The sequence below is a fragment of the Pagrus pagrus genome (genome assembly GCF_965226575.1).
Source record: "Pagrus pagrus genome assembly, chromosome: 13".
Taxonomy (NCBI): Eukaryota; Metazoa; Chordata; class Actinopteri; order Spariformes; family Sparidae; genus Pagrus; species Pagrus pagrus.
In genome coordinates, this window is record NC_140197.1 from 18,787,159 (window position 1) to 18,799,741 (window position 12,583).

Consider the following 12,583-nt stretch of genomic DNA (forward strand, 5'->3'; position numbering starts at 1 on the left):
GTTCTTCAAAATTAAAGTCTTTATTGGAATATATTCCAAAGCAGTTAAGTCATCTCATGACTGAACAAAAATAGCCATTTATCTTTAAAAAAAAAATCCCAAGATGGTTCCAAAATGCACTGAACAGCTTTTGACAAAATATACATTGCAGTAACTCATATCTCGCAGTCACTAGTTGACTTGTTAATAAATAAGATTGTGAACAAAACATTATTTTATACATACCATTTGAGACTTCCCCTTATTTGCAACCAAAATCGATGACTACAGACACCCCCCATTTCTTTTAAACAAATTGTGAAGACCTGTGCCACAAATATTATCCTAACAAGTTGTTGCAGTGCATCCTCTGACATCATCACCCCCCCCAAAACAAAACAAAAAAAGCAAAACAACACAATGTAGAAATAATGGTAGTAATACAATAATAATAATGATAGTAACAGGATGATTTTTTTTTTATAAAGCAACACTGATAAAAGCAGATATAAAGGACCAACTATCAACAATTAAATATACAGATTACATTCCTTCAGGGGTTCAGAATAGAGGGAGCCCGTGTGAGGAGGACGTTTAGAACTGAGCTAGAGGGAGGAGGAGAGTCTCCTCTTGATAGAAACGGAAGGTAAAAATCACACTCTTGTCTACAGGAGTAGTTATATTACTTAGCTTTCAACATTGATTGGTAATTTGAGATCCAGGCACAGGACTCAAACCTCCAGAGAGGACAGACTCGCATGTATCAGTTAAAGAGTAAGGTTCGGGGAAGAGTCACATGCTAGAATGAATCCTGGAGTCCTTGCATAACCTTACACATATTTTGTCTAATGTACATAGTGAAGAGCCTCCTTGTACTCTGAGCACGGAGCTCAGGTCAGTGGTTATATAGTGTTGCTGTGAAGTTAAAGGATGACTTGCATCAAAGCCTCTGCTTCAGAAAACATTCAGAGCTTGTCCATAGGCAGCATGTTCAGATCCAAAAGAAAACAGAAAAAGTAGTTATGGCTATGTTGATGCATGAGGCCAAGCCTTGAATGTAGTGAACCTTTTATGTCCAGTTTACACCCGCTGTTAGTGTTGTCCAGTCCAAACAGCTTAGTTAATGTCACTGCAGAGACTTGACAGCAACAAAAGGAGTGACGTGTCTGGACACGTCGCAGACAAATGTGCAGTGGCTTTGATCCTGAAAACAATCGACTAACAGGAAATCAAAGTTAAATACAGATGATTCAGGAGCACAAACCAAATCAGGCTGAAATGCAGTGTGTGAGGAAATGGTAGAGATGAGTCTGTAATCCCCCATTCCAATCATTCACCTCCCTGTAGAAGTGGAAGGTGACAAGACGGGGGATGGATTTGTCCGCTCAGTGGAGCCTGCCGCCCCCACGGGGCTGATTCAGTGCAAGAGACCTTTTGACGAAAAGGGGACTTGGAGTTTTAGCTTCTTCCGTGGTTCCATTTCCTCTTCTGCCATCGACAGTCCCCATACAGACTTTCCTATGATTCTTTCAATTTTATAAAAACACGTGTTCATGATTCAGTCTGTGCACGTTCCTTTACAATCCACAACGTCCATGTTCTTCATACAAAAACGTCTACCAAGTCCCCTCCGTCTTAAAGAAGTTGGCGAGAGCTATGTACAGATAGTGTGATATGTCATATATGAGCATTTATGTTAGTGGTTTGTTCACTGAGGCCGAGGTTCTCCGTGGACTCTGAAGCGGTACATGCAGGTGTACTCTGGATGACCCCAGTTAGACAGCACCCGCACCTCGATGATCTGGAAGGTCCTTTCATTTTTCTCCTGAAAGAGAAGAAAATATTCAGAACATGCCTGCAGACAATGAACTGATCCGTTTCTAATTGACTAGGAAGTACGTCTTAAGTTACCATAACAGGAAAAGTTTGCAGTGACTCCCCATCGTCCTGATATGTGTAGTGCCCCAGCAGCTTCCCTTCTTCCTGGTACTCATCATCGAGACCCTGCGCACAAACAAACATCAGTGGGCACTCATCAGTCACATCTGCAGTCAATTAACTATTCTCCATTTGTGAGGCTTTATGTTTCTTACAAAAACAGTGAAGTTTTGTGGTGCGCTGGTGATGTTTCCAGTCGGGGACAGGGCCTTGGGGATGTGCTCCACGCAGAAGGACGTGGGCAGGATCCTCAGGGACAACCGGATCACCAGGTAGCCCTGAGAGCCCTTAAATGCCCAGCAGTTACCTGGGTACACATCGGGCTGTGGAGGGGAGAAATACCAAGAATAAGTTTAATCACAGCAGCCAAGAATTGTTATCTAGTGTGCTTCTTAGTTTCCACCAATCATAAGTAACAACAATAGTTGATGAGTTCCCCTCAGATCTTAACCCGATCATAAAGAGAGATTCAGTTTTTCAAGTCCGTCTTAAAACAATAGCCAGGTGCACATTTGTACTTGCAGACATGTCTTGCTTGCTGTGATTATTCCTCCTGTTTATAATGGCCTTTAAAATAAATGTACAACCTTTTGTTCTGTGTAAATATAGACTAAAGTTAATCAGAAGTTAAAGAGGCTTTAACAGTATGAGTTTTCCAAATTCAGTTACAGAAAGAGGGGATTTTTAACTGAAATGACTGTAACATGGAAAGACAGCCTGATCATGAAATTACAGCCAATAATGCGAAACCAAATTGCTTTCCTTGATTCAACAAGCCCAGAGTCTACTCTGATCTACTCTCTTCGCTTGCAAACCGCCGTTAACACAGAGAAGTACAAAAGAAAAAGGGGGAAAACCCTCTAACTAACTTTACATAATCAGTAAAATGGGCATTTCTCTCGTGGCGAGGCTCACCTGGATGACAACCCGTGGAGACTGGGAGAAGTACCAGAGCGGCAGGCCGAACAGACTCATGAGGGCCGTCTTCGTCTCATACGTCTCAGAGCAGCGAGTACTGAGGATGCTGCCACCTGAACATGCACAGAGGTCGAGAGGAAACAATAATGAGCCTGAAAATGAAGTCCAGATTTCATAAGAGCTGTTTGCATATTTCAGCCTGTATTGAAAGCATAAGTAGAGACAGACCGGAGACATTGGAGAGTGAGAGTTGAGTGAAAATTAAACCAGGACTGTTGTAATTATATGGGGTATGTGGAAAAACACACTATGTCATTTCTGCCACCAGGGGTCTCTCAATCAAAACAAACGATATAAGTTGTGTGGGATCATGGGAGTTGTTGTCTTTGTTGTATGGTAACACCTGACTCAGGCAGAAATGTTAACAGACAAATGTTGACTCTCTCCCCAAACAGAGGGTTTGAACATTGAAACATTTGGGATAATGAAAGAACCACAAGTCAACAGAAAATATATAACAAAGGTCAAGTTGTTTTTAGACATTATAATTCAAAAATATTGCATATTAGACTTCTGGGAAATCAACATGTAGGTCAACTCACTGCTCAGTAACACAAATGATAATGCTGCTAATACCCTGTTGTCCTCGAGCCTGGCTAATGCCTGCACCCTGATTATGTAACGTACATTACAGCACAGAGTTAATGGAGCAGCTAGCTTGCTAATCCCTACAGGGTTAACTACTCTCTTCTATGAAGTCCGAGGATGGACAGCCACTGATTCCCATGTGAGTCTCCTTCTTACCTCCAGACTCCAGGGCGTAGTCCACCTGGCCTGTTCGATCCTGGGAGTAGAGCCTCAGAGCGTTTTGGACAATCAGCTTTACTTGCTGGGGTAGAGACAACAACAAAGGATTAAATTAGAGCCGCAAACAAACACTTTAACAGATAATAATCCACAATGACGATGATGTTGGCAACAGAAGTGTACGTTAATTACCTCTTCTGAAAGTCCCTCAGTGACAGCCGTGTGCTGGACAGTCCCAGTTACTGTCTTAACGATGGTCTTGGCTTGGGATTCGGCCTCGCCCAGGGTTTGGGCCCGGCTAAGCTCCAGCTGCAGGGACACGTTTCTCAGGATGCTCATCTCCAGAGAGGCCAGTAAGGCCTGCAGGTCGGGTGTGTTCACATAGCGCTGGGACAGCCAGTGGACCAGAGACTCGGGCACCTCTCCCTGCTCCTCTCCTGCTCCACTGCCGCCGAAGAACAGAGCCTGCAACTCCTTACGCACCTGGGAGGACACCTGGGCTGATATCTGGGAAAGTAAAACGGAAATCTAATGAGTAAAGTACTGTGGATATCACTCCAAAGCCCAAACAGGAGTTAATATCTGCGTTGCTTACCGTCTGCTGCAGTGTGTCCAGCTGCCCACATTTGCCCTTGCATCCCACAACGCCCTGCAGGTCCTGTCTGACTCTGCCCAGCTCCGCCTCAAGTCTCTGCACCTCCACTAGCAAGGCATCATGGTCCTCCTGCGCCACACCCACACTGAGTGAAAGACAGACATGTGAGCCTCCACAATCTCAAAGAACTTTGCTCACAAAATGTGAAAAGCTCCATAAAAAATATTAAGGTGGCATTTTACCCCCAAATCAAACACAGATGTTTCCTCTAACCTGTAGAGGTATTTATCCATCTAGATTGTTTTGGTGTGAATTGTCAAATTTTAAGAAATCATTACCTGGTTAATCAAGATAATCTACACACCTTGCTGTGAGCAGTTTAAAGTAGGAACTATGTTCGTTCCGTATCACCATGCAGAAGGAAATCAACTCATAAACAAGAGGCTCATGCTTCTGAAAGTGTGGAATGTAAACATTAACTTAGTCTTCCTCGACTGAGCTGTAATGTTTTATCAACTAGCCTCTAGTCTAGAGTAGACGCACGCTTCCTTCTGTGCAGTGATATGGAAAGAAAATAGTTAAGATAAGATGTTCCTTTATTGATCCCCCTTGGGAAAATTCACAGGCAACACAGCAGTACAGAGGGAAATAAGTAGCAAAGAATAAAATAACAGTTGAATAAAAATATAATAAAAACTATAAGAATAAAAATAAGCATACTATATACAGTAACTTTCCCTGTGTGTACATGATGTGTGCAATATGTAATAAATGTGAAGAAAAAAAGTGCAATGTGCAGGGATCTGAGATATTAAATTAAATAACAACAATATGCAGAACAAAAAACAATCAGTCTTAAAGTGACAGTAAAGTGTATAGCTGCGTCCTTAATCAGTGGAGAAAGGAGGTGTTGGGAGCTGTGGTGGTGGTGTTGTGTAGTCTGATCGCTGATGGCATGAAAAGATCCTACATGAAACTACTCACAACAAGGTCTGTTAACCAGGTCATATGTTCTAGAAAGAGACATTACTGTTGAGTTTTCAAATGTATTTTTTCTCCAAAACTCAACAACTCACGCCAAAAAAATGTAGCTTGATAAAAAGAACTACAAGTAAGAGGAAACATATGTATTTGATTCGGAGGTGATGGTCAGTCAACATGTGTGTTTGATGGTTTACTTATTTCTTGTTTTTTATTTTACCTGACGGGAACCGTGTCTGCTGCTGGAGTGATGGCCTCCCTCTGTCTTTCCTGCTTCTCGTGCTCATACTGCTGCTGCTTATGTTGCACCTCCTACAACACATAACATGTGTGAGGATTACTGACGATGGCACAGAAAATACAAAACTCCTTATGACAGATGAACCAAAAATAACTCAAGGACATTTTTCCAGGAACACATTTCCATTAGATATTTGATACAGCACCATTGTTCCTTTGGATACACCTTACCTTTCATACCTGTTTGAGCTTGTCAGGGGATTCTTTTGTCTTTTCATACTGTTGTCACTACAGTTTTGGTATGTGACCACAATCTTGTGCCATTGTAACAGTTTTTTGCCAGTTAATAATTAGACTTTGCAAGTTTACCATCTGACTCTGACTCTCTACTCTTACATACTTTGTCAAGGATTATAATCGTGTGCTTGTTTGCTTTTATGATTTGTCTACATAGGTTTGCTTTTATTGATGATTTTGGCTGCTTTAGATTTAATCCTTTGGCTACTTCAACATATTAAAACAACTGGAAGATAAGTAAGCAACATTTTTCACATGCATTCTGCTGCACACATGTTTTCAAGATGTTTTCTCAGGGGAAAAAAAAGCAGTGAATCTGCCGTACATACCTCAGTTTTGGCTGCCAGAGTGTTGAGCAGTAATTCTAAATCAGCCAACCGTGTTGCCTGACTGTCTTGGTGCTGTTTCTGCTGCTCGGCACTCTGCATGGAGCACAGATAAAAAAGTCAGATGCATGTAAACATTAATAGCATACATTATTCTTGTGTTATCCTCATCTCCTTACCTGTGTTCTTTGTGTGTTGTCCCGCTCCAGCTCTCCCCGTAACACCCCGAGTCTCTGCTCCAGCAGGGAGGACACCCATAATCCCAGACTCTCCCTGTCTGTCTCAGTGTGGAGCTGCTCCTTCAGGGTGCTGTAGAGACCTAAAACGTTGCTGTGACGCTCCTCCTGCTTCTGGTCACCCTGCTGGACTCTTTCCCACAGTAGGGCTAGTTGGCGCTCCACTCGTTCCAGTCGCTCCAAGTCCACGTTAGAGAATGCAGCAGGGGGAAGTATCGGCTGGAGAAGAGCAATGAAGGAGCGAAGAAAAGGGACATTTACATGACGGAAATGAAATACACCATTTCTGAGGGCAGTTTAGTACATGGCAAAAGCAACAACACACATCACGAAATAATGTTGTTTCATATACATGCTCATGTCGTGCTTTCTAACAATGTTTTGATAGTTTTAACCCTGATTTCTTACTGGTGCCTGTGAGACCGGGGTGGCCGGGGTTTGCTCCACTGGGGTCTCTGGTGCAAGGACGGGGACATACGCAGGAACCGGAGCAGATGATGGCACCCAGTTAGACAGGAGGGTGAAAGGAGAGGCAGGACGCCACTCGGTTAGGTTTATGGCTGGGAGGTAGGCAAACAGGGCAGCAGTGGACGGACCCCACAGCCATAAAGCTGCACATAGATGAGAGGAAGTGAAGGTTAAAACACACACGCCTGCTGGTTGGTCACTCATAACAGACTCATGATGTTTTGCAGAAACTTTGTTTAAACACTACAGAAATGTATTACAACCATTTGAACTCTGCAATAGAAAAGATCAGCCACTGCCTACATTGGTATTTTTCTTACTGTGACTTTATTTCTTTGAGTATCTTCATATGCTCAATATGCTCACAACTGCCTAATACATTTTAATCAAACCTACACAAAATTAATACTCATAAGTACTTTTTCTCAGATCTCTTTCCGACAGCCATCAAGCTGCGTCTCCGCCCCCCTCCCACCACTCACTGGCGCTACGTTTTGCAGCGTACCGCACGTAGTGTACTGACATCATTATTTGTGAACAACAGGGTGATATGGCTAAATACAATTGTCTTTGCTTTCTGTAAACAAGGATTTTCTGCAGCCATTTTGGGGCAATCCTTCAACGCAAATGATGAGATGAAAGTGTTTCCTGTTGAAAAAAGAATGAATGCTCTTGCTATTGTATTTTTATTATAGGTTGATTTAAACATGATCAGGGGGGCGCCTGTGAGAGGTCCGTTTTCACGGGAAAATGAAAATCAGGATTCACAGGATAAATATGTTAATTACAGAGTAGTTCAGCCAGTAACCACAGAATAAATTCATAAATGTGTTTGTGTTCTGTTGTTGTCACTATATGTGAGAAGTGCTGAATGACAGAGTAGAGTAACTCACTAGCAGCCCAGAGAGGCTGACCTGAATCTGGTCCTGAATATGTAGCGTCCTCTGGGGATGCGTGCCGGTTTGGCCACACTGCTACACTACAGACTGATTTTTCTCTATGTTCGCTCACTAAATGGGTTACACCTGTGATAAAAGAAGAGAGCACTGCAAGTTCTTATACACTCACCAAGGAGGAGCAAGAGGGGCAAAAGGAGCAGCAGGAGCCTCCAGAGTTTGGGAAGGAATCTGAAACACAGTCACACACGGGTCAGAGAAACTGACATGAGAACATGTTGATGTATAAATACAAGGAAGGAGACAGCTATTTTAAGACACAAGTTAAATAATTTAATCATAATTTGCTGTCATAGCTCTGACATTTTTTTATGATTTACTGGAGGCATAAAATGAACATTTTTGCAACATAGTTAAAAAATATTATAACTGTTTTAGTCTCGTTTAACTAAGTAACCTTTAACTAGTCTAAAATGACCAGCTGTCTTTTCTACTCCATAGCAAGGTTTTTAGAGATTTGAAATAGCTGCCTTGTGTGGCTGAAAACAGCACCATGAGAGCTCTGAGAGTGAACGTGCTATCATATACAAATGAATCGCTGATAGATAACGGGGGAAAGGCTCTTACCGTGTCAGAAAGAAGACGTTGAGGACAGACATGAGAGACACCAGCTGGTACCATCCTGTTGCAAGAAACCACAGAAGTCCCCTGCCTGCCTTCACTGTTCAGATTGAATAAATACAGAAAAAAGAAACACAATCAGACCCGTTTGCTCAACAAAGAAGCAGAGAAGATTAGGGATGCACAGCTACATTGGCCTAACATCAGAATCAGCTGATATTTGCCTTGTTGTCTGCTAGTAACCTATTAGCTAAAAGGAAGGATTTCAGCCATTGCTGAGGCTGATGTTTATGTGCTGTGTCACATTAATTTTGCGCTGACACATTTAAGATCTTCTGGCTCCTTGTTCGTATGCTATTCTCATTGAGTAGCTACACTGTAGGTGTATGGAAGGCTAAACATGCTTCTGAATCTGTTACTACAAAAAAAGTGCACTTTAAATGATAGGGGAATGAGAGGCTGGATGACTTAAGTTCAGATATTTTTAATACTGAAGATTTATTTGTTTCCCCAATACAAAAGGGGTAATTAACACCAACAAAAACAAATAAAATGCTCAGAATATCACAATCGGTGCATCCCTGTAAAAGATACATATTTCCAAGAACGTTTGAGAACACTTTTGAGGCACGTTTGAGGCACCACTCACCTGGAGCTGCCAGGAGCATCCAGAACAGAGATAGCAGCCTCTGCACCACCGTCCCGGCCCCGGATCCCACCGCTTTGCCTGCTCTCACCACACAGTAACCTGGCTGCAGGAGACAGTAACCTGGAGGTACAGGAGGGAAACATTTTAACTAATTAGTTGCTGCAAAACTAGTTTATACAAACAAACTGGTTCCCTCATAAACTACACTTGTAACAGCATATCTACAGACTGTCATCAACATGAGTGAAGTGCTGGTTAACCTGTGTAAGCTAGGACGCTCCACAGGGCCCCCAGCAGGCGTCGAGGCCTGGAGGACTGTGTGAGGAGGACGGTGTGTGTCTCTGAATGCTGCTTCCCTTTACAGTCATCACCTGTGTGCGGCCAAATGATGGACAGCAGGCAAACAGAAAAGAACAAAAACAAAGGACGTATGAATGAATGAAATTAAGATGGCATACAAGCAGGAAAACCAAAGGAATTAAATTATGCAAATAATCACAGCAACTGAAATTAAAATATGAAATGAATCAACGACATTTAAGCAATTAAAAGTAAAATACAAATGGGCCACTGACATGCAATATACTGTATGTAATGAAAAACATGGACAGCAACAAGCCTTGTTGAACCCTCAAATGTGTTCCATGATTGAAAAATGCTTTTGTAAACTTTTACCTCAATGTCACTTTTTGATTATAAGCCACTTAGCTTAGGTTTTTGTTTTTTTATGTTTTTGTTTAAAAAAATCTTTTTTATTTGTTTTCATTTAAAGATATTTCTTAGTTAAAAGCATGGGGACCTGATTTTCCTCAGAGAACAGCTTGTTTATTAACTTATGGAAAATATAAATATCTCTGAGTTTGTATTATTACCTCATTACTTTTGTCAATATTAAAATTCTGGGTTTAAATTTCTTCTCTGAAACTACACAGTGCCCCTTTAACATCAGTTATTTGTTTTTATACCGTTTATCTAAATGCAAAAAACCCACTAAACTAAAGACAAGCAGCTTGTTAACCCCAAGCTTATTTATGTCTGGAATGATCACCACTTGTGTTACATTTTGGTGTTGAACTGGTCCCTTGAAATAGGTTTGGAGGGCTAACTTGACTGAAAGAGAAGCATCTGCAGGTCACAACGGTCAACAGGCCACTGACTAGTTAAAGCAGTTCACACAACCTCTGCTCACTGGTCCTCACACAGGTCACGCATATAATTATATCTGTCAATCACGGCGACCACAAGAAAAACCAAGTATAGAGGGAAACGTGTGTGTGTGTGTGTGTGTGTGTGTGTGTGTCTGCTTACACAGGGAACCATTGAGATTAAGATGCGATGCATCTTCAGTCACCAGGCCCTTCACGTTCATGCTTCCACAGAAACTTGAGTGAGCTGCAACATACAGACAACACATTTATTTACATAACAAAAACATGCTGCGTGAGAAAATTATGACGGGAGGACTAATGGATGAAGAAGAGGAGTGAATGCACATGTCACCAGTGTGATGACAGAGGAGCTCTAGGTCTTCATGAAGAAAATGAGAACAGAGAGGAGGAGGAGAGGATACAGGGTGACAACGGCTAGAAACAAAATGTAGTGAAAGCTTCAGAGTTGATCAAACTCTTCTGCAGCTGTGAAAAGAACCAGAATCAGGAGTGAAGTTGGAATAAAACTGACCTTATACAAATTGAAGCTGCTGTCAAACATAACTAAATGCACAACCAACGCTCAAATGAATTGTCAATTAATCTGAGGATTACTTTCTTGATTAATCGATTAGTTGTTTGATCTATAAAATGGCAAAAAAATGTTGATCAGTGATTTCCAAATTAGACGTCCTCAAAAGTCTTACCCAAAGCTATTCAGTTTACGTCCATAGAGGAGTAAAGAAACCAGAAAAACTGATAATCAAAATAGTTGCAGATTCAGTTAATAGCTGACAACTAATCGATTTATCATCTTAGGAGCTTGAAAACTGCAGTGTTAATTACGTGTCAGGGTGTCTTTTTAGTTCATTTAGAAGCACATGTTCCCACGACCTCATGTGAGCGAAAGTGTGAACGACTTATCATGTGAGAGTTTCATCCGATGTCAGGAAATGGTGTATTGGGGAGTGTACCGTTTTAATTTTGCTTCTAGTTAACTTCCTCCTTCAGAGACAGAAAGTGTGAAAGTGAAGGCTGGATGGTGAGAGATGATAAAGGAGATCCTCCAACAACCTCTCCTTAAACAAGAAAAGTTAGAGCTTAGATGGTGACAAGAAAGAGAAGAGCAGCACAAGAGGTCAGGAGCTGTGACCCCGAACCTTTGGAGTAGAGGCTGGTATCTTGTCCTTCATAGCCATTAGCCCTGTAGCCCATCACTCTGTTGAGAGTGCTCTGCTTAAACAGCCACAGCTGGGACATACTGGAGGATACCGCTCGTCTCATCGAGTCCGAAAACGACGTGAGGACACCTGGTGACACACCCACCCCGTATAATCACTGTTAGTCAAAATACACAGTAGAGGCACGGCTAGAGACTGAAAATAACACAAATATAAATTGATGATAGGATGAGGGGAAAGTGACATGGAAGATCGAAAAATCCCCCAAAGACAAAAACGTCAAGAGGCTATGAAAAGCCCAAAAAGAGGAAAGGTATTAAGGCTACATGTGAAGTAGAAATAGACCATGACTCAGCCGGAAACATTAAGAGTGATGACGAGAAGCCTGCTCAGCCGGAAACCAACAAGGAGTGGAGATTTCAAATCAGCTGCAATAGAGAGATGAGCAATCTGTCCTCCTCAAGATCACTGATGATCTCACTCTGAGCTGAGCGACTCAGGAACAACAGCCACCGCAAAAGACAGAGGAAGAAAAACAGAGAATGATGGGTAATGTATAAAGAGAAAACGACGTCTCTCGTTGTGTACCTTTTCCTGGGGGGCTCGTGGCCCTTGAACCCAGCCAGAGCACATTGTTGAAGAGCAGGGTGACTAAGGACACTATGGGTGCCAGGGCTTGTTTGCTGTAGCGCATACACGTGTTAGACATAGACACCAGGACACCTGCAGAGAGACACCACTACCAATTATATTCTCATTATCACAACTTCATTAAGATATGAACATACTAGACTTTCAGCACCTTCCAGCTTAAATCATTTCAACATGCGATGAAGAACGTTTCAGTCCATTTCTCACCTGACTTGTTCCTTCGACTCCTGTCTCTGGAGTATATGCTTGTGAAAGGTGACGATGAGGAGGAGAAGGCTTCAGAGGAAGCTTCTGCAGCCTGAGATGATGATAATGATTTTGATGAAGAGCGTGTGATATAGGAGTCCTTCTGAGAGTGTAAAGAGCAGTCTTTGCAGATGTAACCATTGACGAGCGTGGTGTGGGACTTTGATGCACTGGCGTCGCCGTTGACACTTGAACTGTGGTCAGCGCTGAAGCTTCTCTCTGAGGGAGAGCAGCATGTACACAGATAAATCAACCTGATTCATTCTTAAACACACAGGGAAACAATGTCATTTATTAGATATTGCGTTAAGAGATTAATAAGCATGCATGTTATTGCTTAGCTTGGAAAGAATTCAAATACCTTCACGGGTGTAGGAGGTACTAAAATCTTTTGCTTAGGTTTAAG

The 12,583-nt window shown here is 42.0% G+C and overlaps 1 protein-coding gene across 7 annotated transcripts in view; it reads right to left on the bottom strand.

Annotated features, from left to right (window-relative positions):
• Positions 1–12,583, bottom strand: part of sun1b (Sad1 and UNC84 domain containing 1b) — a 32,975-nt gene continuing 20,392 nt past the window's right edge. For 4 of the 7 annotated variants that reach the window (XM_084371745.1, XM_084371742.1, XM_084371741.1 and 1 more), the window contains 19 exons: positions 12,139–12,396; positions 11,869–12,003; positions 11,260–11,409; positions 10,260–10,343; positions 9,212–9,322; positions 8,952–9,071; positions 8,309–8,402; positions 7,854–7,912; positions 6,726–6,928; positions 6,261–6,536; positions 6,085–6,177; positions 5,439–5,530; positions 4,238–4,382; positions 3,835–4,149; positions 3,640–3,724; positions 2,833–2,948; positions 2,073–2,240; positions 1,891–1,983; positions 1–1,804 (listed from right to left, as the gene is read on the bottom strand). In XM_084371745.1, the coding sequence (XP_084227871.1) occupies positions 1,688–1,804; positions 1,891–1,983; positions 2,073–2,240; positions 2,833–2,948; positions 3,640–3,724; positions 3,835–4,149; positions 4,238–4,382; positions 5,439–5,530; positions 6,085–6,177; positions 6,261–6,536; positions 6,726–6,928; positions 7,854–7,912; positions 8,309–8,402; positions 8,952–9,071; positions 9,212–9,322; positions 10,260–10,343; positions 11,260–11,409; positions 11,869–12,003; positions 12,139–12,396 (2,714 nt within the window). In that variant the 3' untranslated portion in view covers positions 1–1,687. The remainder of the gene's footprint in view (positions 1,805–1,890; positions 1,984–2,072; positions 2,241–2,832; positions 2,949–3,639; positions 3,725–3,834; positions 4,150–4,237; positions 4,383–5,438; positions 5,531–6,084; positions 6,178–6,260; positions 6,537–6,725; positions 6,929–7,853; positions 7,913–8,308; positions 8,403–8,951; positions 9,072–9,211; positions 9,323–10,259; positions 10,344–11,259; positions 11,410–11,868; positions 12,004–12,138; positions 12,397–12,583) is intronic. The other 3 variants (XM_084371744.1, XM_084371743.1, XM_084371746.1) reach the window with 3 other exon arrangements.